The 23,115-nt window shown below is 42.5% G+C and overlaps 1 protein-coding gene and 1 long non-coding RNA gene across 2 annotated transcripts in view; one reads left to right on the top strand and one right to left on the bottom strand.

Annotated features, from left to right (window-relative positions):
• Positions 1-23,115, top strand: part of LOC131487335 (uncharacterized) — a 32,238-nt gene that overhangs the window by 5,600 nt on the left and 3,523 nt on the right. The window lies entirely within an intron of this gene.
• On the bottom strand, positions 19,091-20,044 carry LOC131487333 (olfactory receptor 52M1). Its single transcript, XM_058687964.1, has one exon. The coding sequence runs from the start codon at positions 20,042-20,044 to the stop codon at positions 19,091-19,093; it is 954 nt and encodes a 317-aa protein (XP_058543947.1).

Here is a 23,115-nt window from a genome sequence, read left to right as displayed (position 1 = left end):
AGCACAGAACCCTACGCGGGGCTTGAACTCACAAGCTATGAGATCATGACCTAAGCTGAAGTCGGACTCTTAACCGACTGAGCCACCCAGGCGCCCCGAGCGTCTCTTGATCCAATGTAAGATTAAAACTCTTCACATTTGTGGCTCGTAAAAGGGATATCTTAGGATCTGTTTCCAATTCTGTCAGGATATTTAGATAAAGATGTCCTACAGCAAACCAACCACTCCCTACGCATGCCAATTAGTGTGGTAGAAAACGGCAGCTCACATCTTGTGGGGAAGGAAGGTGGTAAAAGCCTGGATCAAAGGTTGAAGGAGTTTGTAGCAGGGAAGGTGAGAGCCAGGAGGACGGAGACCTGGGTCGAGGAGAAAGTGCCCCTTGTAGTAGGGTACCATAGCTGTTGGTAGCCTCAAGGATTCCTCTGAGCAAACACAGAAGTGCTATGGGAGGAGTTGCTGCTCAACCTAACCTGTATCTTAGCAGCTGGCACTCATGAACAAAACCTTAAAGCCCAGTGGAGATCTTGTTTCCTGTTATGCTAACAGTTTTGCTTTGGTCTTATTCTAGGACTTTTGTCCTTTAGGAACTGAAGGCTGATGATTCAGTGGTGGTTCACTAAATTTGTGCCTGAATGTCTTCAGCTGAAGACTACTCAGATCACCTGGGAGCTTTTTGTTTACAGTTCCTATCTGATGACTCCTCAGCTGGGTTCAACTTGGGATGTTTAAACCAGTCTTCTACTCATGCTGTTTGGCTTTGTTAAAGCAATCCAGGTCAGAGCAGGGAGAACAGTCACTCTTCAGAAAATAACATGCCATGGTGACTACATCTTCAGCTCTCAGTGCTGTTGTAACTGACAATCCCAAGCTCCCATCAAAGGCTTCTTCAGAGTTTGCATGTCCTGGATTGGTACCAAGATTTCACTTGAGCAGATAAGAAGCAGTCCCTTTTGGGAACAACAAAGCCCAGACTCCCTTCACATAGACCCTATACTAAAGGCCTTTCTGCAGTGGGATAACTGAATTTCCTGTGGTCCTTACTAAGGACTGCAGTGCACAGATCCTTGAGCCCATTATTATCCACCTTCAAATTGCTTGATTCCAGGCTATATTCAACAAGAATAGAAAAATTCATGATGTAAGCTATTACCTTTTCTCCTTCCTGTTCCTATAAGTGGACTTCTGATTGCTTGCCTCTACTCTAAGCTCTTTATAGAGTTGTGGCACCAACAGCCATAGTGTGGAGGTGGAAGTGTGTGTGTTGGGAATATATAGTTAATACAAACGCAGTACATGTTCTTTTTTTTTTTCTTTCTTTTTTTTTTTTTTTTCCCCTGCTGGCTGCTGTTACCTGTTGCTTGGTCATATTTGTAATCTCTCTTGCAACTTAATACACATTAATCACTCGATTGCCCATACAAGACATAAACATACATCCCTCTGACAGTCCTTTTATAAGCAGTCCCCTTCCTCACTAATGGCTGCCTAATGTTCAAAAGCTTCCTTATACTTGCCCACAAGTCTCATCTTCAGACTTGTCCAGATTCCTTTAGGACTTTGCATTTGGTTCCTGAAATTGGAACTTTGCTTAACTATATCTAGTGTTCTGAAGCCAAAAACTCTGGCATATTATGGGAATCCTATTCCTGCTTGCCTCTACTGTTAGATCAATATAAAGATTATCACTTAATCTCCATTTCCATGAAGACTGACATATGCACACACCCCCACTCAAGTGAGCAGCATTGGAAGAAATCCTGAATTCTCTCAACCTCTCACTGGCCCCTACAAAAGGGATGCTAATTTTTTTTAAATCTTCGAGTCATCTTAAGAATTCTAAGCAGGCTCCATACTGCCCATACAGAGCCCGATGCAAGGCTTGAACCCACAAACCATGAGATCATGACTGAGCTGAAACCAAGAGTTGGACCCTTAACTGAGCCACTGAGGCACCCCAAAGGTTGCTTATTGATCTATTTATTGGCTTATGGAGTTAAAGTCAAATACTTGACCCCAGGATTAGAGACAATTAGAATGTGGACATCTGTAGACTATAGGTGAAAGACTGGTTGTGTGTCTTTATGAAGCAGGCTAGCGTTTCCTCAGCCCGTCAAAAACTCACCTTGGATTGAGAAGTGGACAGGTAGTGAAGCTCTCTAGATCTTGGTCCCATACTCCAGTTTAATCAGTCAAACCAAAACTTTAATTTCTATTGTAAGACGACATAGTATACTTGTTTAAAAGCCTACATTCTGAGGTCAGACTACCTGGGCTTGATTTATGGCTCTACTATTTAGGACTTGGGCATCCTCTGAAACAGCTTAATTTTTGTCCTCAGTGCTTCCTTGCCTGTAAAATCAGGCTAATACTACTACAAGGTGGTTATGAAAACTAAGGGAATAAATGTAAAGAGTTTCAGAAGTCTATAACTGTACCAGGCACTAAAAGGTTTACTTGGCTCACAGGTCTTAATTGTCTAAGTACCTATAGGAGAAAGGAATGTAACTAGCATTTGGGAACCCCAGTACTTCTAATCCACACCAACTTTCTCCTATTTCCTGGGAAATCCCAAGCTCTGTCCTTCCTCCACATCTTCACACTTCCAGTTTCTTAAGTCTGGAAGACTTCTATCAGCTATCACTTGGAGGAATTTAGCTTAAACCATGTCTTTATGAGGTCCTTTCTCCTGCTCAACCGTTATACTGTGAGAACATGTTGACCTTTGTATGATCAATAGTGAACTGGCTATTCACTCACTAAGTGAAAACCAGTGCAGGAGGCTTCCCACCCCCCCCCCCGCCCCCCGCAAACCCTGCCAGGCCCCAAAAGACCAGAAATGAGAGATCTCCCAGATAGAGTGGAAGCAGGTCAAGGATTATGCCATGTTTGTGGTAGCCTGGGCAGCACACAGTTCTAGCTGGGACTCCAGTCCAGGAAGGTCTGAGATTCAACTACTCTGTCCCTTGGAGAAAGGGCTGTGCTATGCAGTCTGGAGTTCGGTACAATACTGGAGGCTTAAAATCCTATGTTCCCTAGGTTTTTCTCCACTCAGGAAGCAACTCAGTCCTACAGTCCACTTAGCAGGAAAATCAGACCAGCTCATAGAACTGCACTGAACTCATTAACTAAAATTTAAAGTGAATTGGACCAGGAAAAAAATGGTTAAGGAATTATGCACCCAAACTGGCTCTCAGCCTTCACATCTGGGTTCTCCTCTAGCAACAAGATATCCCAAGTATTTTTCCTTGGAATTCAAGAGAAGTTGTCTTCCTGGGTGACTCGGTTGGTTGAGCATCGGACTCCTGATTTCAGCTTAGGTCATGATCCCAGGGTCATGGGATCAAGCCCAGCATCGGGCTCCATTCTGAGCATGAAGCCTGCTTAAGATTCTCTCCCTCTGCCCTTCTCCCCTGCCGGAGTGCTGCTATTTAAAAAAAAAGTTTGAGGGTTGACCTCAGTCATCAGACTCAAATTCCAGGACAAAGATCCATCACTAAATACATCAGCTCACAAATGCCTCTTAACACTTACTAATAAGACCATCAACCAAGCAGGGTTAGACTGTCCTCCTTTGCCGTTACCTTCCTTTGGCAAGTTGATCTGGATCCAGTGTAACTCAAATGAGGTCTTCTGTGTCAGGCTGTGATGGTCCTTGATTAGGAATCTTGGGATCCTGTGATTCCTGGTACTTGGCAATGAGAAAAGCAGCTTCTCGTTGCGACTCCAAGCCCACTGTGCTCCATAACCTAAAAGGAACACCTGAAGTCCAGTAGTTGAGCAGACTTCATTAATGCTGCAAAAACAGTAACTTGTTTCTCTAAAGTGGGAATAGTATCAGCCCTCTCAAAACCAAAAACAACTTCCCATTCCTGGGGATGTCATTAACAACTGAACAGGCACAAGCCACCAGATCAAAGTAGAGTGTCAGCTTTAATATACAATCAAACCTTTTCCTCCTGGGAAGGAATAAGTCCAAGAAGGACTAAAACGTTCACTTCTGGGGAAACAATACCAAAACCCTCATGGGAGGAAGAATACAGGGAACAGGGGTTTTCTCCTGCTCTCCTGTCCAGTCCAAAGCTCTGCCTTTAACTATTGAAACTATTACCAACTGTAACTCTATTATAGTCCTCTCTGGAGGAGAGCAGCTGGGTAATAGCATACTGATTTTTCTGACCTGACTTACAACTACTTCCTAAACCCCAATCATTGTTACTTTTCATATTCAGGCTAGTGAGGTTTGATCCCTTTTTTCCTAAAAGACTCTCAAATCCATAAACTTGGAGCAACTAACATAATGCTTCCTACCTGTGCATAGCTCTAGAAACTGAGTCCCATACCTTCCTATTTACTTCTAGATCACATGAAACTTTTTTTTTTTTTTTTTAAATGGGTAAACTGAAAATGCAATCCTGGCCTGGTGATAAAAACTAAGCTGTTAGCAAAAAGTATTCCATCTGCCAATCCCTACAACACCTGTATTGGTTTATAGGCTCTTACTTTCATCTGGGACTCAAAGCCCTGGGAGGGTATAGCTGCCTATTCAGTCTAAGGTTTGAAGAAGCAGGGCTTCTGACCCTATGAAATCCTTTTCCTTTTCCTCCAGACCCCCTTGCCCTGGAAGTTAAGGGCAATTTCTCTTCTATTTTAGCTTCAATCCCCCATGAACTTATCAAAACACTTAATACATACTGACTATATTTCATGATTATCCTAGGTTTGTCCCCAGAAATTTCCTAGTCTAACAAGTGCTGTCCTCTATCGTAACTGAGAATTATAAAATTACATTTACATCCTTATGGTTTGTCTCAATCTCCTAAAGTTCATAAATCCCAGAATCTTCCAGAAGATGCCTACTTGCCTCTAGCAGTAATGTGGTCATCTGTCTCCAGGCAATGTTTATCATTCAACCCCCATTCCATCATTTCCTATGCCTTTACCTGTGACAAAGATGCTGTAGAAATCCTAATCTTTTTCTACCTTGGAGTACCAGAGTACAGGAGATACTAGCTACATCCTGTCAGTCTTGGGCTGAACTACTTCAGGGGCAGTGTGTCCCTAATGTGGAAGCCTCTGTTGGATAAATCTCCTTGACAGAGGCAGGAATACTCCTCCCCATTATAGGTGCTTGAACTTGGTTCCTTTAAGTCAATCTACAAGGCCGAAGGAGGATCAAGGGCTGGAAACCAAAGAACAAACCCAGTATTTGGATAATATATACAGGGTGACTAAACGGCATAAATTTAAGCTATCATATTTAAGAAAATGTAAGTAGCTAAACTTCTGTCTCAGAAAATGGAGTATTCTTCTACTTGCCTACCCACCAAACTTGTCCTTACTGGAGAAAGTACTATGTTGAATGAATGTAAGAGTGGACTTCTGGTCTTCCAGATCTTAGAGGAAAAGCTCCTTTATGCCATTAAATAAAATGTCAGCTGTGCATTTTTCCTATACAGCCTTTATTATGTTAGAGGTATGTTCCCTCTAAAACCACTTTGAGGATTTTTTTTTTCTTTAGTGTTAAACTTCGTGAAATGCTTTTTCTGGTTAACATAGCAACTGTATATTAGGCTATGATTTTTCATATTGATACAGAAGCTATCACCCCTGTGGTTTCTAGCTGGATCTTCTATAGACTTCTGTGACCCAAAGTTTGGAGACACCATAGCAATGTCTTGGACTTTTAACATGGCCTTAGGTCTAATGTGGTAGTTGGCAACCACCTTAACACTTCTGGCGTCATAGTTCTGGCCTACAGTGGTGTAGAATGAGGTGCCAGTCTCAAAACTAATTTTGCAGGATCTTCCCATTGTATCTATTGGACTAGCACGTTCTTCTGGTAGATGGTTTCTGATGGATGTTAGCACTCTCTATAAAGATACTTCAGCTTACTCCCATATGCCCATCCACAGATCTCTACTCTATACCAACTTGTCCTCAGTTTTTCTCCTTCTAGGCCTGACCAGCAGTAAATCCATTTGCCACTTCTCATTAGTATATACACCTATGTATTTAAACCTCAAAATGAAAACCCTTTTTATATAAAATGGAGAACGAGGAGTACTGATGGAAGCTATACCTGTTGGGAGGATGTACCCCTCTCCACTGTTGTTTAAGGTTACTCTTGTGTGGGATGATAGTGCAGCAGCCATCCAGCTTTTGGCCTGAAATACCAAGTAGATCTATGAATCACTTAGATATTTTCTTAGTGTTTATTTCCCATGCTCTGAAGTGTGTGTGTGTGTGTGTGTGTGTGTGTGTGTGTGTGTGTGTGTGTGTGTAAGTAACCCTAAGGCCTCCAACAAGTTACATTTCAAATGCTTAATAGCCATGTGTGGTTAGTGGCTACTAAACTGAATACCGAGTATAGAATACTTTCATCATCAAAGGATATTAGAGCACAGCTCCAGGTATCTCAGCTATATTATGGCAAAACTACAAATGTGCCCAGTGTTCATTTCAGGTGAATGCAAACTGTATCTGAGCTCCTGTCCTGTAGAAAAGCATCCACCAAATCAATGGTGGTGTGCCATGTACATGAACGTGTTAATGTGCTCTAGCAGAGAACACCTCTGGCAACACCACTTAGTTGGGGCTAGTACATGCATTTGGAGTATTCTCCAGGAGCTAGCTGTTTCAGGTGCCATACTATGCATTAAATGGGGGTGTGATGGGGACTTCCACCTCCGCAGACTTTAGGTCGCTTTTTTTTTTTTTTTTTTTTTTTTTTTAATGTCCTGTTTATTTTTGAGAACACAAGCAGGGGAGGCTCAGAGGTGGGACAGAAGATCTGAAGCAAGTTCCTCACTTACAGCAGCAAATCCATGTGGGGCTCAAACTCAAAAACTGCAAGAATATGACCTGCTCAACTGACTGAGCCACCCAGGTGACCCCATGCTTTAGGTCATTTTAAAGCATCACTAAGTTCTTCCATCCCTTCAAGTACAAAGTATCTTCACTTACTGTCCTATTCAGAAAAAGAGGAAAGTTCCAAAGGCCTTGCTTCAGCCTTCTCTACTATACCTCTTGATTCCTAGGCCAAACTCATGAATAGATACATATATCCATTCTGACTATACATTCAGGTAAGGTGAATGATCATAAGATGTATCCCAGAATCAGAGGACCCTCTGTAAACTGGCTATTGGCCAGGAATCCACTTGTTACCTAGTTCTCCTATGCTTCCCTGTCCTGACTGGGGGGCCATAATCTTTGGGTTTCTGGTTATGAGGGTTACTTAGGACTTGTGTCAAACATTCTCAAATAGTTCTCCTTTTTACAGTGGCAAGTATCTGAATAAATGGCTGTAGGTCCCTTTGGGAGAGAGAACTGGTAGAGTCATTACCATGCACTCTTCCTAAAAGTTCTGAATTTTTCCCTCCCGGGAGAGAAGACCATCAACTATGTTTCAAGTTTAAACACAGGGCAAAGGATTATGAATACTGATTAAGTAAACTGCCATTAACCTCCTGATCCTGATTCTTCTACAGATAGAGTAGCTCTGCTGTTGTCTTCATCCTAGCTTGATATGGAACACATTAATTAATAGAACACCTTTCACAAGTGCCTCCTATGTCAATCTATTACTTTTAGCAAGTATATCCTCCCAATACATCAGTAAGTCTTAATGATCAGACTGCTACCAGGGGCTATCTGTGATTCACCTACAACAGGGATAAGGTTTCATTACCCGATGTTACCAAATGTTGCAATTCTGACATGTTACCTTTTTAGTATATATTTCCTTGAACCTCTCCAAATACCAAATGTTAGTGTTGTGTAGAATATTTAAGGAGTGTTGCATGGAGGGAAGTGAAAAGTTGGCAGGGACAAAAAGCTAGGATGAAAATCGAACTGTAGCTTTGACCAACTCCTCCAGGAGCTGTTTCTAGAGTGACCTTTCAGTTTTGTCCTAAATTGGACCACATTGACCACGGTGTTTCCCCGCCCCCTGCTTAGTCATTGGGTTGCCCTAAAAGATGTGGCCTTCAAGTTTGAGACTGATAATCTTGTCCATCCTCTTTTGGTTTGCAATTCTCCTTGGTAGTTCTTTTTATAAGTCCTCTGTATATATCAGGAGTCTTCCCATCTGTAACCTCCCAATTTAAGGCACTTTCTGCTAATTTAGTCAAACGTCCTAACTTCCTTGAAGTAATCTTTGTTTTTAAAACTTCATCTATCCTAAGACCTAAAACTTAATCATATATCATTACCAAGAATTAAAGTTACTTTCAAATCTAAGTCCTTAATAAACCTGGAGTTTATTTTTGTATATGGAATAAGGTAGGCATCCAATTATCTTCCATCTGATTTTTTTTTTTTTCCAGCTAGACTTAACTTACTGAAAGGCCTGTTTCATTATCTTAATGAGTTAAGAGACTTCTTACAAAGAACTGATTGTCTTATTTACTGAGTCTGCTGGTCTGTGAGACTATACCTGGACTTAAGGGTCTGGGACCCAGGTCTTGGGCCTGTGTAACTGAAGTAACAAGACTTCCATAGGAAACCAGTGCCATGATCTATACCAAGGCAGAATAGAACACTTTTAGCATCACCCTTAACCCTTCACACTGCTATAGGGATGAGAGGTCCGAGAAGCTGCAGTTGGGGGAACTTCCCAGGGAGACTGAGGATGGTGAGCTGCTGTTTTCTGTCCCATATACATCTATAAAGTCAACCTTATGCCAGGTAAAATCTGTTTTTGTCTTGAGCGTACTAATCCAAATGTGGGACCACTTCTAGAAGTGGTTGATCTGTTCTAATCTGCTTCTGGTGGACTTTAAATTAGCGGGTTGTTTGCCTTCTGGAACAGTTGTTTCTCAAACATCTTCTGGCCTGTGAGTTGACTTCTCTAGAAGTATTGACTATTAGACAATGCAAATGGCACTGCAGATTCCCAGCACCAATGAGCAGGTATACTAATCCTAAAACAAAGAGCCCACGGCACCAAATATAGATAGTAAATCTTTCCCCTCCTCCCCAAAATTAAAACTTCATGTTCTCTATGGAAAGGGTTTAAAAGGAGAAATCTCCTGGGCAACTTGTCAGTTTTGAGAATGTCTGAGGGTGGGGATGCTGTTAAAGTTAATTGTGCCCTACCTATTTCTCCATGAAGCCACCTACACAGAGCTCTTCTGCACCTGTGACTTGACTTTTAAGGACAAAGGAGTCCACACAAGTGTTAACTAGGCACCGATTATTCCAAGGCAATGCAGGGGAGGAACAAGACCCAAGCTCTTATAGTCCATTATCTATTGCATTGCCTCATAGTAGTGCTTGGGTGTCTGTCTTTTGTCTCAGGCCAATGCTACTACCCCCACAAACTTTCCAGTCCCTTCCCATTCCAACCTTCCCCAGGGTGTGAATTTCTATTATAGTTTCCTATATAGGGTACCTTTTGAGACTGATCTTGGGGAAGGAAGGCAGCAGTTATACTTGTCAACCATCTTAATCTCAGAGAACCATAGGTCTCCCACCCAAAAAGACTATTAAAGATGCTCAGGGCTCAATCTTTAATAGTTTTCATGATTATCCTTGTGATTCTAATAGGCCTGCCTAGGACTTTATGTTGGAGGTACTTGGGTGTGATACTGTATTACAGAACTTCGAAAATATTTTCACTTGTGTATACATCTACTTACAACCACCCTAAAACCTTAACACAAATCCTTCAATACCACTCCATGGATAGAGGTATAGTCTGAATAAGAAGCCATTTTTATTGTATATGAAACAGAAGTCCCACCATTTGTCACAAGGGATGGGTAAAAAAAAAAAAAAAAATTTAATATTAATCCTTTGTTTGGGGCTGAGACTGTCCCTTCAGGTAACAAGTCCAAGAGTGGACTTACAAGAAAGCTTGAGGGGAGGACAGCCTGAGGGAACAGATAGAGAATGGGACCTCCACATAAGAGATACAACTGAAGCAGTCCACACAATCAGCATTCAGCCAAGTGGCTGAAGCTTCTCCAGAAATATTTTTCTGCTTACTCTAAGAACCCAGAGATGTTCAGAAGTCTTGTTCTTACAAGGCCAAGTGGTTGGTAATGTATCCCTTATATTCTCATGAGTCCAAGAATTGGGAGAGAGAAGTAGCTTAGAATGGAAACCTAAAAAGACTCTCTACCCATAACCAGACTCAACATAAAAACAAACTGCTGGGGGAACCTGGGTCGCTGTCTGTTAAGCGTCCGACTTCGGCTCAGGTCATGATCTCACAGTTTGTGAGTTCGAGCCCCACATCTGGCTCTGTGCTGGAAACTCAGAACCTGGAGCCTACTTCAGGTTCTGTGTCTCCCTCTCTCTCTATGCCCCTTCGCTGCTCGCTCGTGCTCGCTCTCTCTCTCTCTCTCTCTCAAAAATACTAAAAAAAAACTGCTAAAGAGGAAAATTGAGGAAACCGGGTTGTAACAACATCAGTCTATTAGTCTAGATCAGTCTTCAGCTATTATAGTCTCCCTTCCCATAAAGCCTCATCGTGAGTGCCTATGGTAACATCAAGGGAGCAGCTCTACCTTTACACTACACTTTGAACTCAATTGCTATAGGACACTTCTGATGCTAGGTCTTTCAGATTTATATTGGTACTACAATTTCCCCCCATGAATTCTGTTCTAGGGTAAGGAAGAAGACTTGCTGAGCTGTGTGCTGAGGATTGTAATGGCTACGTGGCTTTCATTCTTTGAACATCTGAGAAGTCTTCAGAAAGTCCATCTTCATAAAAGTCTTCATGTCCATAAGCGGTATTACCCCTTCTCACAGGACTGACTTGTGAACGTGAACTGAACATTTTTCAGTGGCACTCCCCGTAGTTGTGTTAGAATAGGTTCTCTGAAGAGCAGATGTCAAGAAGGAATTACACGTGTCAGAGATTCGTTCAGTGGGAAATGCCCATGAAGGAAGATACAAAGGAATCCTGAGGCTGGAAGAACTATAAGCTTACAATGCAGGTCTGATCTCTGTGCAGGAGGGAGGTAAGAAGGGAAGGAAGGTCTTAGACTTCAGTGCATTTCTAAAAGTTTTGACAAGGCCACAAGGAATACTTAAGCTAAAGGGCACCCATAAGGAAAGTCCACTGTCTCACAAGTCTGCATTATTAGTGCTATGTTCATTCACTGGTTGGAAGCCACCCCACAGGAAGTGGAACCCAGGCAGGGCCATGGACTTGAGCAGTGTGATAGAAGCTGTTTAGTCACATATGCTTCCTGCAATCAGATCTGAGGAGCATATTTTCATGGTCACCACAATTTATTGCATGGTACAGGTGTCCTTCATATTTTGGGAGCAGCAACCCCATAGTTCCCATGGGCCTCTTTTGCTGTGGGTAAACTAGAAGAGGAAGGCCAGTAGAACTACAACCCCAGTCTGAAACTCCTATCAGAACCACAACTGTTAACTCTTTTCCTTCCACTGTCTATTTGGAATTCCTCTCACCCTCAAGAAATCTTGAATCTTGAGGAATCTTATAGCTATAACCACTTTAAATCTTGGTGGCCTACCTGATGAAGCAACCCAATTCTTCATTCCTGAGGAGGTTGAACCCTTGGTAATCATACTCATATTTGGGGGTTGTTTCACATGTACACTTATGCTTATAATGGGGCATGGGCACTAGAAAATGCCTAAATAGATGATCTTGCTTCTCATTTACAAACTCCCCCATATCCATTGTGTAAAAGCCACTGCCTCTTCAATTAGGTCAGTTACTCCTGCCAGGATAGTAACTCTTACCTGTTGGTCCCTAAGCACTGGAGTCCTAAGTAGCCTGAGGGCAGCTATAATTTGTAGTTCAACAGAACCCTTGCTGTATCCTTTGAGGATCAGGACTTCCAACCATTCAGAGACCGTATTTCCTGGGATAGGAAGCAAAAGTCCCCTAGTGGATGATTGAGACTGTAACGTATTGCTGATTCTACCTCTTTGTCCCTGGACTCCTGTATCCTACTGGGGACCAAGCACCAGATAGAGATCTAATTTAATGCAAATACAGCATCCTAAAGGATGGCCACTTTTTTGTGTGGAGTGCTGCCTCTGAGCTGCCTTTTCAGCTGTGTTTTTAGAAGACTGCCCCAGAATTGAGTCTAACTGCTTCTGGTTAGTGAAGTAATGTTAATGCTTCCAGTGAATCCCATAGTCATGATCCCTACGCTGCATATCCTATGGTGAAGAATGTCTACTCTTCTGTTACTGTGTAATGTGGGATCTCTTTCCCATAAGTCATTCAGGAAGCCTTCAAAGTAGTGCTGGCTGAGGCTTTCGTAGACAAGAAAGGAAAATCCACACCCAGGATAAGTACATATCACTGGCAGTACAAACCTTCAAAGTAGCTGACTTGCCAAGGGGGCCTCCTTGAATAATAGTATTATGTCTGGGTTTCAGCACTGAACTCCATGCTCAGTAGGAATCTACTTGGTTGAGCCCACACAGTCTCCTTTGCTGTCACTGCTGCTACTCTAATAACCCATCACACCAGTTCTGAGATGACCACTGAATGTCAACCAGCAGAATTGCCTCAGTGGCTTAGTTCAGAGCCTTTTCTGGTGTACGCTTTACACAGATACAAAACTCCTCAACTTGAACCCAACCCCCATCCTTCTCTCAGACCTCTTTACCTTAAATCTCCTGTCTCTTTCTTTGTAGGCCCCTGCCCAAGGACTTAGAGATGACTCTTGGACCACTTTACTTTTCACAGAGCATGAATGACCAGTTGTACCACGTGAAATTCTGCCAACTAGGAAACTTTGATTCTCCACTCTTTTAAAGTCTCAAGACCACCTCTGTATGTAACTATAATGCATCTGCCATCCATTTTAGGTCGTTCCTTCCCAACCCATAAAACATAAACCAGTCTCTGGCTTTTTCTTCCTGTTGGTGTAACAGTCCGCTTCATGTGGCCATTGATGTGATCTGCAGGAGAAGAACTACTGCAAATGCTCTGGATGACCTGACTCTGGAATTCCTGCTCATGCTTCTGCCCTCTGATCTTCCTAGATTTGATCGTGGATTAACCATTTCCATCTCTGACTGCTGCTGGACCTGTCTAATTTTGACTTAGGTCTGATACATCCAACTCCTAATGGGCAGTTCTGGATGCGTGATCACTTGTTGTCCCGTGGCCAAATGTTCTGTCTCTACCAGGGTCTAACAAAATGCCAGGAGTTATCAAGTTACACAGTTTTCTTCTGTAAGTGACACAGCCTAATTTAAATACTAGGGCATGTGTAATAACAATTCCATAAGCTACATGCTGTTTCTTTCCCCATTACTGATACCTCTAACACTTGAGTGTACTAGTTCCTATGGCCTATGTGGCAGTGATGTTTGGCACCACAGCCTGAACCTGCAATAGAGCCTTTTCCTGCTCTGGGCCCACTCAAAGCTGGAAGCCTTCCATGTCCTCTGGTACAGAATTCCTAAGTGAGGAATACATTATCTCCAGAATCAAATGTAGCCTACCATGCATTGTTTTCTCCTTGTATAGAATTTGCAAGATGATCTTCACTTTAGAAGCATTTCTTTACCATTGGACCCCTGGAAACCTTCACTGAAATGCTAGGCTACTGACTACTCTCAGTATTTGTCTCTTCCTCTGGAACATATGTGTCTAAGACTTTCACAGTCCACTTCTTGTGTATTTTGCCCAATCAACCTGTCACTGGTAGATCATTGCGATATTCTGTGGGAGGTCTAGTCCTTTTAGGATTATATTACGGTATAAAGAGTTAACATGGGCGCCTGGGTGGCTTGGTTGGTTAAGCATCCGACTTCGGCTCAGGTCATGATCTCACGGTCCGTGAGTTCGAGCCCCGCGTCGGGCTCTGTGCTGACCGCTCAGAGCCTGGAGCCTGTTTCAGATTCTGTGTCTCCCTCTCTCTGCCCCTCCCCTGTTCATGCTCGGTCTCTCTCTGTCTCAAAATAAACGTTAAAAAAAAAAAGTTAACATGCCCCTGAGGGAAGCTGAGTACTATTGCCTATCCCATGTGAATGGAAACTTCTCAGTCCTCTTGAAACTGGAATAAACATCACATCTGCCCGGTTGCTAAATTCTCTATCATGGAACTGAGTAGCATTTTTTAACTTTGGAGAGAAATTTTGGAGACTTCTATCTGGCCTTACCCACTGTGCCATCTCTTCCCTCACAGACCAGGTATGCCATATGGTAGTTATTCCAATTCTAATAGTTCTAATCAGTCACTAAGTGGCTGAAGAAGTGACCACTGGGTAAGTTCGTGGAATCAGGACATACTGAGAACTGGACTTTCTCTAAGACCCCTTACTGACTGGATTCTACTACCTAGAGCAGAGCCCCAACTCCAGTAGAGGGACCATGATTGTTCTTTCAGTTTATCAGTATCAGTCTTCAATGTCTAGGTATTCTCTTCCTAGTGTAAAATTGCCTAAATGACCATAGTTCTGTTTAGAGAAGAGTTCAGGGAATCATGGTATAGAACTGAGGTTTTTTGAGTCCTTCCCCTTAGGGATCCAGGTACCTCTTGGGTTAATGAGTCCTAGATCTTGAAAATTAGTACAGGTCTGGAAACTGAGCAAGAGATTGACTATTGCAATGACCATCCCTAGTCTTATATCCATTGTACTTTGTTTTTCTAGATGGTAAGCCAGAGCCTTGCTGGCTACCCACCTGTTTCAGCCTTTGGGGCCCAAAACACTAAAACAGCTCCACAATCCCCTGGAGCCAAGCCCCTTTGACTTTACCAGTTCTTAAAGTAATTTCAGCCTTCTGACTTGTGGTCAAATGCTTCCATTTGGTCTCAATTTCTCCATTATCCCCACTGATCTTCATGAGCCCACAAATAGAACTACCTTTGCTGTCATCAGACCTGGTGAGAGCCACCATTGAACTTCTCAGTGGTACTGGTGCCTGTATCACCAGTTATGATGGTTTTGGATGTTGTGTCTTGTGTTCAACTGAACATAACTTTCTGATGGGTCTTCTGTCATTACATAACAATCTGTTACAATATGATTACCTGCATCTTTATTTTGACCTTCTTTCAGGACAATCTAAGCATTTTCACTTTGCTTATCATTAGCCATTGTTTTCAGGCTTAAAGGAGCCACTCTAACAGGGAGTTTGCACAATCTCCTAGGGTGTTCGCAAGGGTAATAAATCCCACATGCCAAGAAAGTGCCTCCAGGTTGAATCTTTCATCTAGTCTTAATTTTACATATTTACATCCTATTGCTCCTGATCAAATACTCCCCAAACCATTCCCACAGGTACTCATGTCAGTATGTGCTAGCTAATTCTGAGAACTTGGGCCCTGTCTACCCCAGAAAGGGAGGTTATACTGCCCTTTAACCCTGGTTATCAGCACAGTAGACAGGAAGAGAAGTGAGGATGGCTCTGGAGAGGAACACCTGTTGCCTCACAGAAGCCATCCCTTACTAAGGAAATGTGGGTCACCTCAAAGTCCAAGCATTTAGAGTAGCTACAGGGCCACTATACCCAAAGGTTGGCATCCAGAGGTTCCCATGCCATGTTTTAGTGTCCCAGGTTTTCCAAAATAGAACTCTGACCTTCTCTGGCTGAGCATTCAAACACTGAGTGCTCTATGCCTCTAACAATGGTCTTTGGCCTATCACTTAGCTGTATCATTGCAGCAGATAAGAATATTTTTGTAAGTTAGCAGATGCTCGGGCTCTCATGCATAACCATTAACTGCTCGTTAATAGCTCTCAATCTTACCATCCTTCTGCAAGGCATCAGTGTAATTTAGAAAAACAAATTCCATGACTTTATAGACTGTACCCTCCCCCACATTTCTCAAATGTTTGTATCCTCACATTTGCAACAGTGTTTCCCCCCTACTGGGATATCTTCTTAATTCCCCACTAGTGAAATCTTTAGCAATTGAGTCACCATCTTGTGTGAAGGACTACCTATGCCCTACCCACTAAGTAAGGTGGCATCATCCTCCTCTGCCAGGGAGTTAGCGAGCCAGATGCCCACTTTACATTCTGCTTGCTCTGACCACTGTTGGTCCTCTAAGAAGCAGACCACAAAATGGGATTAGACTTACTGGAAGCTATGCCTATGAGAGAAATGCAGAGGGAGGTAGATGCTGGGCAAGCTATCTGCTCACAATGCCAGTCTGACCTCTGTAAAGTATTGAAAGAGGTTAAGGAAGGAAAGGTCTCAGACTTCATTGGCCTTGCCGAAGCTTTTAGAAGTACAGCGAGGAGTCCCATAGCCATAGTTACCTGTCACAAGCATTCTGTCCTGCAGGAATGGGCCTACCCTCCATCCCTAAAATGCCTAGTTATTGGCTAGGAGCTGCTTGTGGGAAATGTGACCTCAGTGGAACATGGTGATGGATTTTTAGATGGCAACAGCTAAGGCTGACAGTCAACCACACTCCTACCACAGGAGATGGGGGAGGCATATTTGAAGGTTGCCACAACAATCTCCATGCTTTGTTGTATGCTCTATAAAACCCCTTAGTCTTTTCTGCTTAGGTAGCAAACCGAATGCCTCTTGGCTACATCCAGGTTTCACAATACTAAAATACATAAGAGTTGAGGGATTGATATTCCATAGCTAATCTGCTAAAAACAAATTCATGTGCTAGGCTGAACTCCAAATGAAGAGTGCCATAAATTGGGTTCAAGTTTATACTTAAGTCCCTTGAGCATATTCTCCCTCAGAAAATATAAATGCTATGCACTAAAGGAGAATAACAAGGTTTCTAACCTCTCTCCAATTTTTAACCTGGTAGTTAAATGTTAAAGCTTCAGACCTTTTCTCCAGGCCATGTCCTTGTCCTTGCCTTTTCCCACACTCCTCCACAAAGAGGGCCCTGAGATCCGGTGAACACATACTTGACATTAATTCCAAACCCCTTCCCTTGGTCCCCAACCATGGTGGGGGTAAGCAAAATAGGACTTTGCTTATGATTGTTTTTCCCTTTATATGAAGACTATTTGACTTTCCCAAACTCAGACCTAAGGTTCAGGAAAGCTAAACCATGATGGAACGATGGGATAGAATAGGCTAAAAGTTAGATTTCGGGGAAATGTGAATATAATCAGAACCCTAAATGAACACATTCTAGATATCCCAATAGTCAGAATCAGAAGTCACTTATTCTGGTTGTTGTATAGTGATCTTTCATTTGCACTTGACTACTTCCCTTCATACTAAGGTCTGTGATCATTTGTTGTATACCTAAAGCTCAATAGACTCAACATCTTCCTGCCTGGTTATAGTTAAGGGTTTGTAATCCAACTTTGAGTTGCATCCAGTTCTACCCTTTGAAGGGAAACTGATCTGTGCATTCGTAGTTGGGACTGACTATAGTGTCAGCTGTGTAAGAGACATTAAATATGCAACCATTCAGACCTTCAGGAAAAAAGCTTTTCATCTTTTCTGCAGCTGAGTAAAATGAGGGTCATAAGGACTAGAGGCTTTGGAATTCTAAACCACTGAATTCCATGCGGCATCTGGCTGGCTCAGTCGAGTGTTGCACTTGATTTTTGGCTCAGTTCATAATATCAGGGTCATGGGATGAGACCTAGATCCCCCTGTTGGCTCAGCACTAAGTATGGAGCCAGCTTGAGATTCTCTCCCCCTCCCTCTGCCCCTCATGCTCACTCATGAATGCTCACTCTCTCTCAAATTTTTAACTGCTGAATTCTTTTTTTTTTTTTTTTTTTTTTTTTTTTTTTTTTTTTTTTTTTTTACCTCCTATAAACTGAGTCACCTTGGGCAATTCTTGTGTCACTTCTGGGAATATCCATTTCTCATGTGCAAAGCAGGGACAGTAACTGCCTACAAACTGTGGTTAAGAATCACATTAGTAACTTTCAACAGCAGCTACTTAACTAGCAAAGTGTTTTATAGTCCTTTTCTAGATACTGAATTAATACTTAATCTGGAAGGTAAAGTCAATGTTCCTAGAAATGCTAGAACTCCTAACTTCACCTTATTTTGTGATCAATTCAAAAAGACCATATGTAGTGAGGGATCCTACAGATGTACCCAGGGAGAGCTACTGCAAGGAGTAGAGGTTCTCCTCTTCATGGAGCCCTCACACACTTCAGGCTACTTGACAGGAATGGGTCTGCAGGAGAAGTACGAAGGTCATGTTGAAACCTGATCATCTTGTCCACTGCCCTTCATTAAGCTGATCTTTTTTTAACAGGCCATATTCTTCTAGAACACTCCATGCTTTCTTAGTACAAGCAATTTTAGCATCTTGGCTTAAAGGTTTAAATCAAAATTGCTTTTCCTGTTGAGTCCACATGAATGAAACGACTCCATTTTTTTTTTTTTTTTTTAGAATTGAAGCAGGCACAGAAAAAAGTAGAACCTATTATATAACATTCTAAACTCCAAAGCATTGGATCTAGGCATCTTAGAAGCTCTGCATGCAACTGATAAAGCAAGGGTATTCTATCCTATTTCCAATGTGTAAAATGTGAACAGTACTAACTACCTCACAAGTTAGTGTTCATTCAGCACTTAATTCTTTTTTTTTTAATTTATTTTTTTTTAATATATGAAATTTACTGTCAAATTGGTTTCCATACAACACCCAGTGCTCATCCCAAAAGGTGCCCTCCTCAATACCCATCACCCACCCTGCCCTCCCTCCCACCCCCCATCAACCCTCAGTTTGTTCTCAATTTTTAACAGTCTCTTATGCTTTGGCTCTCTCCCACTCTAACCTCTTTTTTTTTTTTTTTTCTTCCCCTCCCCCATGGGTTTCTGTTACGTTTCTCAGGATCCACATAAGAGTGAAACCATATGGTATCTGTCTTTCTCTGTATGGCTTATTTCACTTAGCATCACACTCTCCAGTTCCATCCACGTCAGCACTTAATTCTTATAAATATCCTAACTATTTGTATTACTGAGGTCATCATAATTTCACCTTTACAGCTCAAATACCCTTTAGTCATTAAAATAAACATAAATAGAACTTAAACTGTACATTAACATTCCTTTGGAATCACAAAAACTGGAGAACACTGGGCCTAACCTCTCAGACAGCTTGAAGCTCCCATTTGGCAAGCTGCCCACCATATTTAAATACCTTCTCCATATGTTTGAGAGGGAAGGAAGTAATGGTCACTTGAACTTAGTTTCTGTCTTCAGCATTTGGAGAAGCCGCTCCCGGATCTGCTTGGTGCGGACAGCGTAAACAATGGGATTAAGGATTGGAGGAATGAGGAGGTAGAAGTTAGCCAGTAGAGTGTGGACTGGAGGAGGTACCTGGTGACCAAATCGGTGAATAAGAGAAGAAACCACAATAGGAACATAAAAGATCAGAATGGCACAGATGTGAGAACCACATGTCCCCAGGGTTTTAAGTCGGGCTTCAGGTGTGGCTAACCCCATCACGGCCCGGAAAATCATCACATAAGAGACAGAAATAGCCATGGAATCCAAGATTAGGACCAAAAAACCAATGCTTAGCCCATAGACATTGTTGACCCTGCTGTCACCACATGCCAAGGTGACCACAGCCATGTGCTCACAGTAAGAGTGTGAGATGACACGAGCCTTGTAAAGGGGCAGCCGTAGGCGGATCATCAAAGGCAGAGGTCCGATGTAGAGTACCCCCCGAAAGAGGGCAGCCAGCCCCAACCGTCCCACCATAGCATGAGTGAGCACTGTGGTATGATGTAGCGGGTTGCAAATGGCTACGTAGCGGTCCAAAGCCATGGCAAGGAAGATGCCTGACTCAACTGTGGCAAAGCAGTGGATGAGGAACATTTGGGCCAAGCAGGCATCCAGGCCAATATCACCAGCACCAAACCAGAAGATTCCCAGCAGTTTGGGCATAGTAGAAGTGGATAGAACCAGGTCAACAACCGCCAACATACACAGGAAGAAGTACATGGGCTGGTGCAGGCTATTCTCCACCTTTACCACAGCCAGAATGGTGATGTTCCCCACCACAGCAACCAGGTACATGGAGCCAAAGGGGATGGAAAGCCAGAGATGCAGGGACTCCAGCCCTGGGATGCCAGCAAGCTGGAAGGAGCTGGGTACTGAGCAGGAATTTTGAAAAGTGAGCATGATTCATAAATGAACCTTCTCACTCATGCCCCAAAATGCAGTAGAAACTTTTTCTAGAAATATTTTAAATCCTATAATAAAGAATAGAATCATTGGTAAGATGCTATAAACTTCTTAAAAGAAATCATGGAACGATATCATAGTGTAAGTGTCATATTATTACGGTCACAAAATTTTACCTGAAAAAAATTTTCCAAGCACAAGCCAAATACATATTTGAATGTAAGAGTATCTCTGTATAATAGGACTCCCAAGGAGCAATGTTCTTGCATCAATCATTGAAATGACCTAAGGCAGACCAGTACCTATTTAGTCCTTTAAAGGTAAACTATACGGTATCTCTCAGTATTCTATTAGGTCTCAAAATGAGAGCTTCTTGAAAAGACACATTGATAGACCCCCAGGACTGTCTAGGCTCTGTGGTAAATCAAAGGTTAAGCTTGAGGCCAACACTTGCTATTGGGTGATCTGAAACCTTTAATCTATAGGCCAAAAATCACTAAGAAAGGGACCTTGAAGGATAGAAACAAAGCAATTCCTGAAAAGCAAAAGCTGCTGAATGTAACTCAGTTTGTCTGCCGAGAGGCAGATCCTTGCAAGGGCCCTCGCCTTTTATGGAGGCTAAATAGAGGATAAGGCTCCAGAAGCAGAGCATTCTCCCCATTAGGGAAGAAGACCCATTCAGCTCTGAGTGGCATGAAGCCTAGAGGACAAGTATTTGGCCAAAGAAGAAATGCCCTACCTCCAGTTGTTCAGGACAACTGGCTAAAGGGATATTTGTATTTTGAGAAAAGACCTAGAAGCAATTTTGTGTGGGTTTTTCTTCAGGGTCTAAAGGATTATACCAGAATGTTTCCTATCTATACTAGAGGAATGTCAAGGAAGGAGAAAAACATATAAGCTTTGTCTTCTACATCTTGAACCTTGTTGGGTTGACTATAGCAGATAGTTAATAGTCTGGGCTTTGGAATTTTCCAGATCTGGTTTCAGATCCTGGCAGTAGGAGCTGAGGCAAGTTACTTTATCATATCGATTATATAATTGACTTCAACTGACAACAAACTTAAACACTTGTAGCCTAGAGGAGGCATGAGGATTAAACAAGAATGCAATGTCTGACACATTAACAGTAAGCATTAGTTCTTTGCAGTTGAGAATATTGGATATATTTTTGGTCTTGAAATATTAAAGTTCAAAAAACCTTGGAATGCCTCTCTAGGGAGCCATGGTACTGGGAGGATGACCACCATAATAGTGACTTGATCCCACAGAATTCCTCTCGATGAGCTGGGTTTCCTCTCCATCTCAAGGTTCTCCTCTATCACTACAAATGGGAACAGTGTTGGCAGTAGCAGTAAAAAGGCTGAATCATTGAGGCTGGGGGGAAAAAAAAGAGCATAGGAACCAGCCTGTGATTGAAGTGACCAGGTGAAGTCAAGCAAGGGGAGCCTGTCTTGGTTTTTTCACCCTGTGTGCTGGTTATTTTCCATTTGTCCCTCTGAAGCCCTGTCCTAGGTCCCTATAAGCTGGTGTTTATAGGGCTGCATTACCCAGATTCCCTTCTCTTCTGTTTTCTAGAGGAGTTCAGCCAATATGAGACACCAATAAGAGGTAAGAAAAGGAGTCTGGAGATCAGGAACATGTTCTCCAGTTCCCTTCCTGCCACGCACATATGGCCTTGCCATGGTTTTCTACCAAAGGCAACAGCTCTAAAAAGTGACCCCTCCTGCTTTCTGGCAACAGCATCTTCCCTTATGTGGTCAGGCCTGAGTTAGATAATAATGTGCAAGGTTGGTTCTGGTGCTTTACCATCCCCTTGTCAGTTTCCTTAACCCTTTCCAGGCCTCTGTAGATAATCCCTTCAACTGCCACTTTCCCCAGGCCACTGGTTTGGATGGGTCACACCAGATCCCAATGTACAATCTTCACTCAGTACTGTCTTTCAGAAGTTGTCTTCTTCCTTAGTAGGACATGTAATCTGAAAGTTGACAACTTTACAGAACTAGTTCTACAGGCAAATGAATGGCATTCAGGGCTAAATGACCTTTACCAGGACTTCTAGACTTAAGAGGGGACTTGTCTACTTCACCCTTGCATATAATCAACTGGCTTTAATAACCTGATGCTATACTAAGCAAAGGTGTAATCACATAGGGAATCTTTATTCCAGAAAAGGAAGAATCCTTGAATGGAAAAATCAACAGGACTTGGCAAGCGAATTTGTTTTCTATCCCCGTGCTCCTCCTCCCTCAGCAGTTACCCTCCTATTTTAGTGAAGAGGTTTCAGCAGTCTTTTTTTTGTTCTTTTGATGCCATTTGAGTCTCCTCAATACTGCCTCACAACCTGGGGAATCGTTTCCTTCAGAGTTTGGGCAGAGAAGTCCTGTTGTGGGAAGATCTCACAGCCCAAGTTACATACAAAGCTAAGTATAACTAGGGACTTCTAGACATCAGAAGTGATTTCTCTTGAAATCCAGCACACGTTTACTACATCAGACTTACTAGAGCCAAGCCAAATGTCTTCAATCCCCTGGAATGGCCTCAAGCCCTGAAGAAGGCAGATTTTATTTGTATCCTTTCTCTTTCCTCCCCTATACCTGACAACATACAGAGCTCTTTTTCCCAATGACCATTTCCTCTCCATGTTTTCCTCTTCCTATTCATCTCCAGAAACACCTCATAAAACTGAAAAGGGTACCCATGACTGGAGAGATGCACTTCCGTTGTTAAATGGGATTGGGCTGAGTCTTGGTTAACTTTGCTGACTGCCCCATTCCCATCCTTTCCCTAAGATCCTAACATTCCTTAACATATGTCTCCCTAGTCAAACAGCCTTCACACTTCAAACACAATAGAAGGGGAGGCTACTGAAGCTCCTGCTCAGAGTTGCCATGAGGATATAAGGAGTCAGGCCAACCTGCCACCTGAGCTCTATCCAAATACATCTGCCAACACCAACCAGATTTTTTACCATTCTTGACCCTACCCACTACCTTCCAACAAGGCTGAAATTTTTTTCTACTTCCTAACTATATCATGTTCTTTTGCCTCTAAGAATTACCCATGTTCTT

Source organism: Neofelis nebulosa, chromosome 10 (assembly GCF_028018385.1).
Source record: "Neofelis nebulosa isolate mNeoNeb1 chromosome 10, mNeoNeb1.pri, whole genome shotgun sequence".
Taxonomy (NCBI): domain Eukaryota; kingdom Metazoa; phylum Chordata; class Mammalia; order Carnivora; family Felidae; genus Neofelis; species Neofelis nebulosa.
The sequence above is the reverse complement of the archived record's forward strand: the minus strand, read 5'-3'. Positions and strand labels throughout refer to the sequence as shown.

Excerpts from the sequence above, each read along its gene's own strand:
- LOC131487333 (XM_058687964.1), bottom strand. The coding sequence starts at position 20,044 with ATGCTCACTTTTCAAAATTCCTGCTCAGTACCCAGCTCCTTCCAGCTT.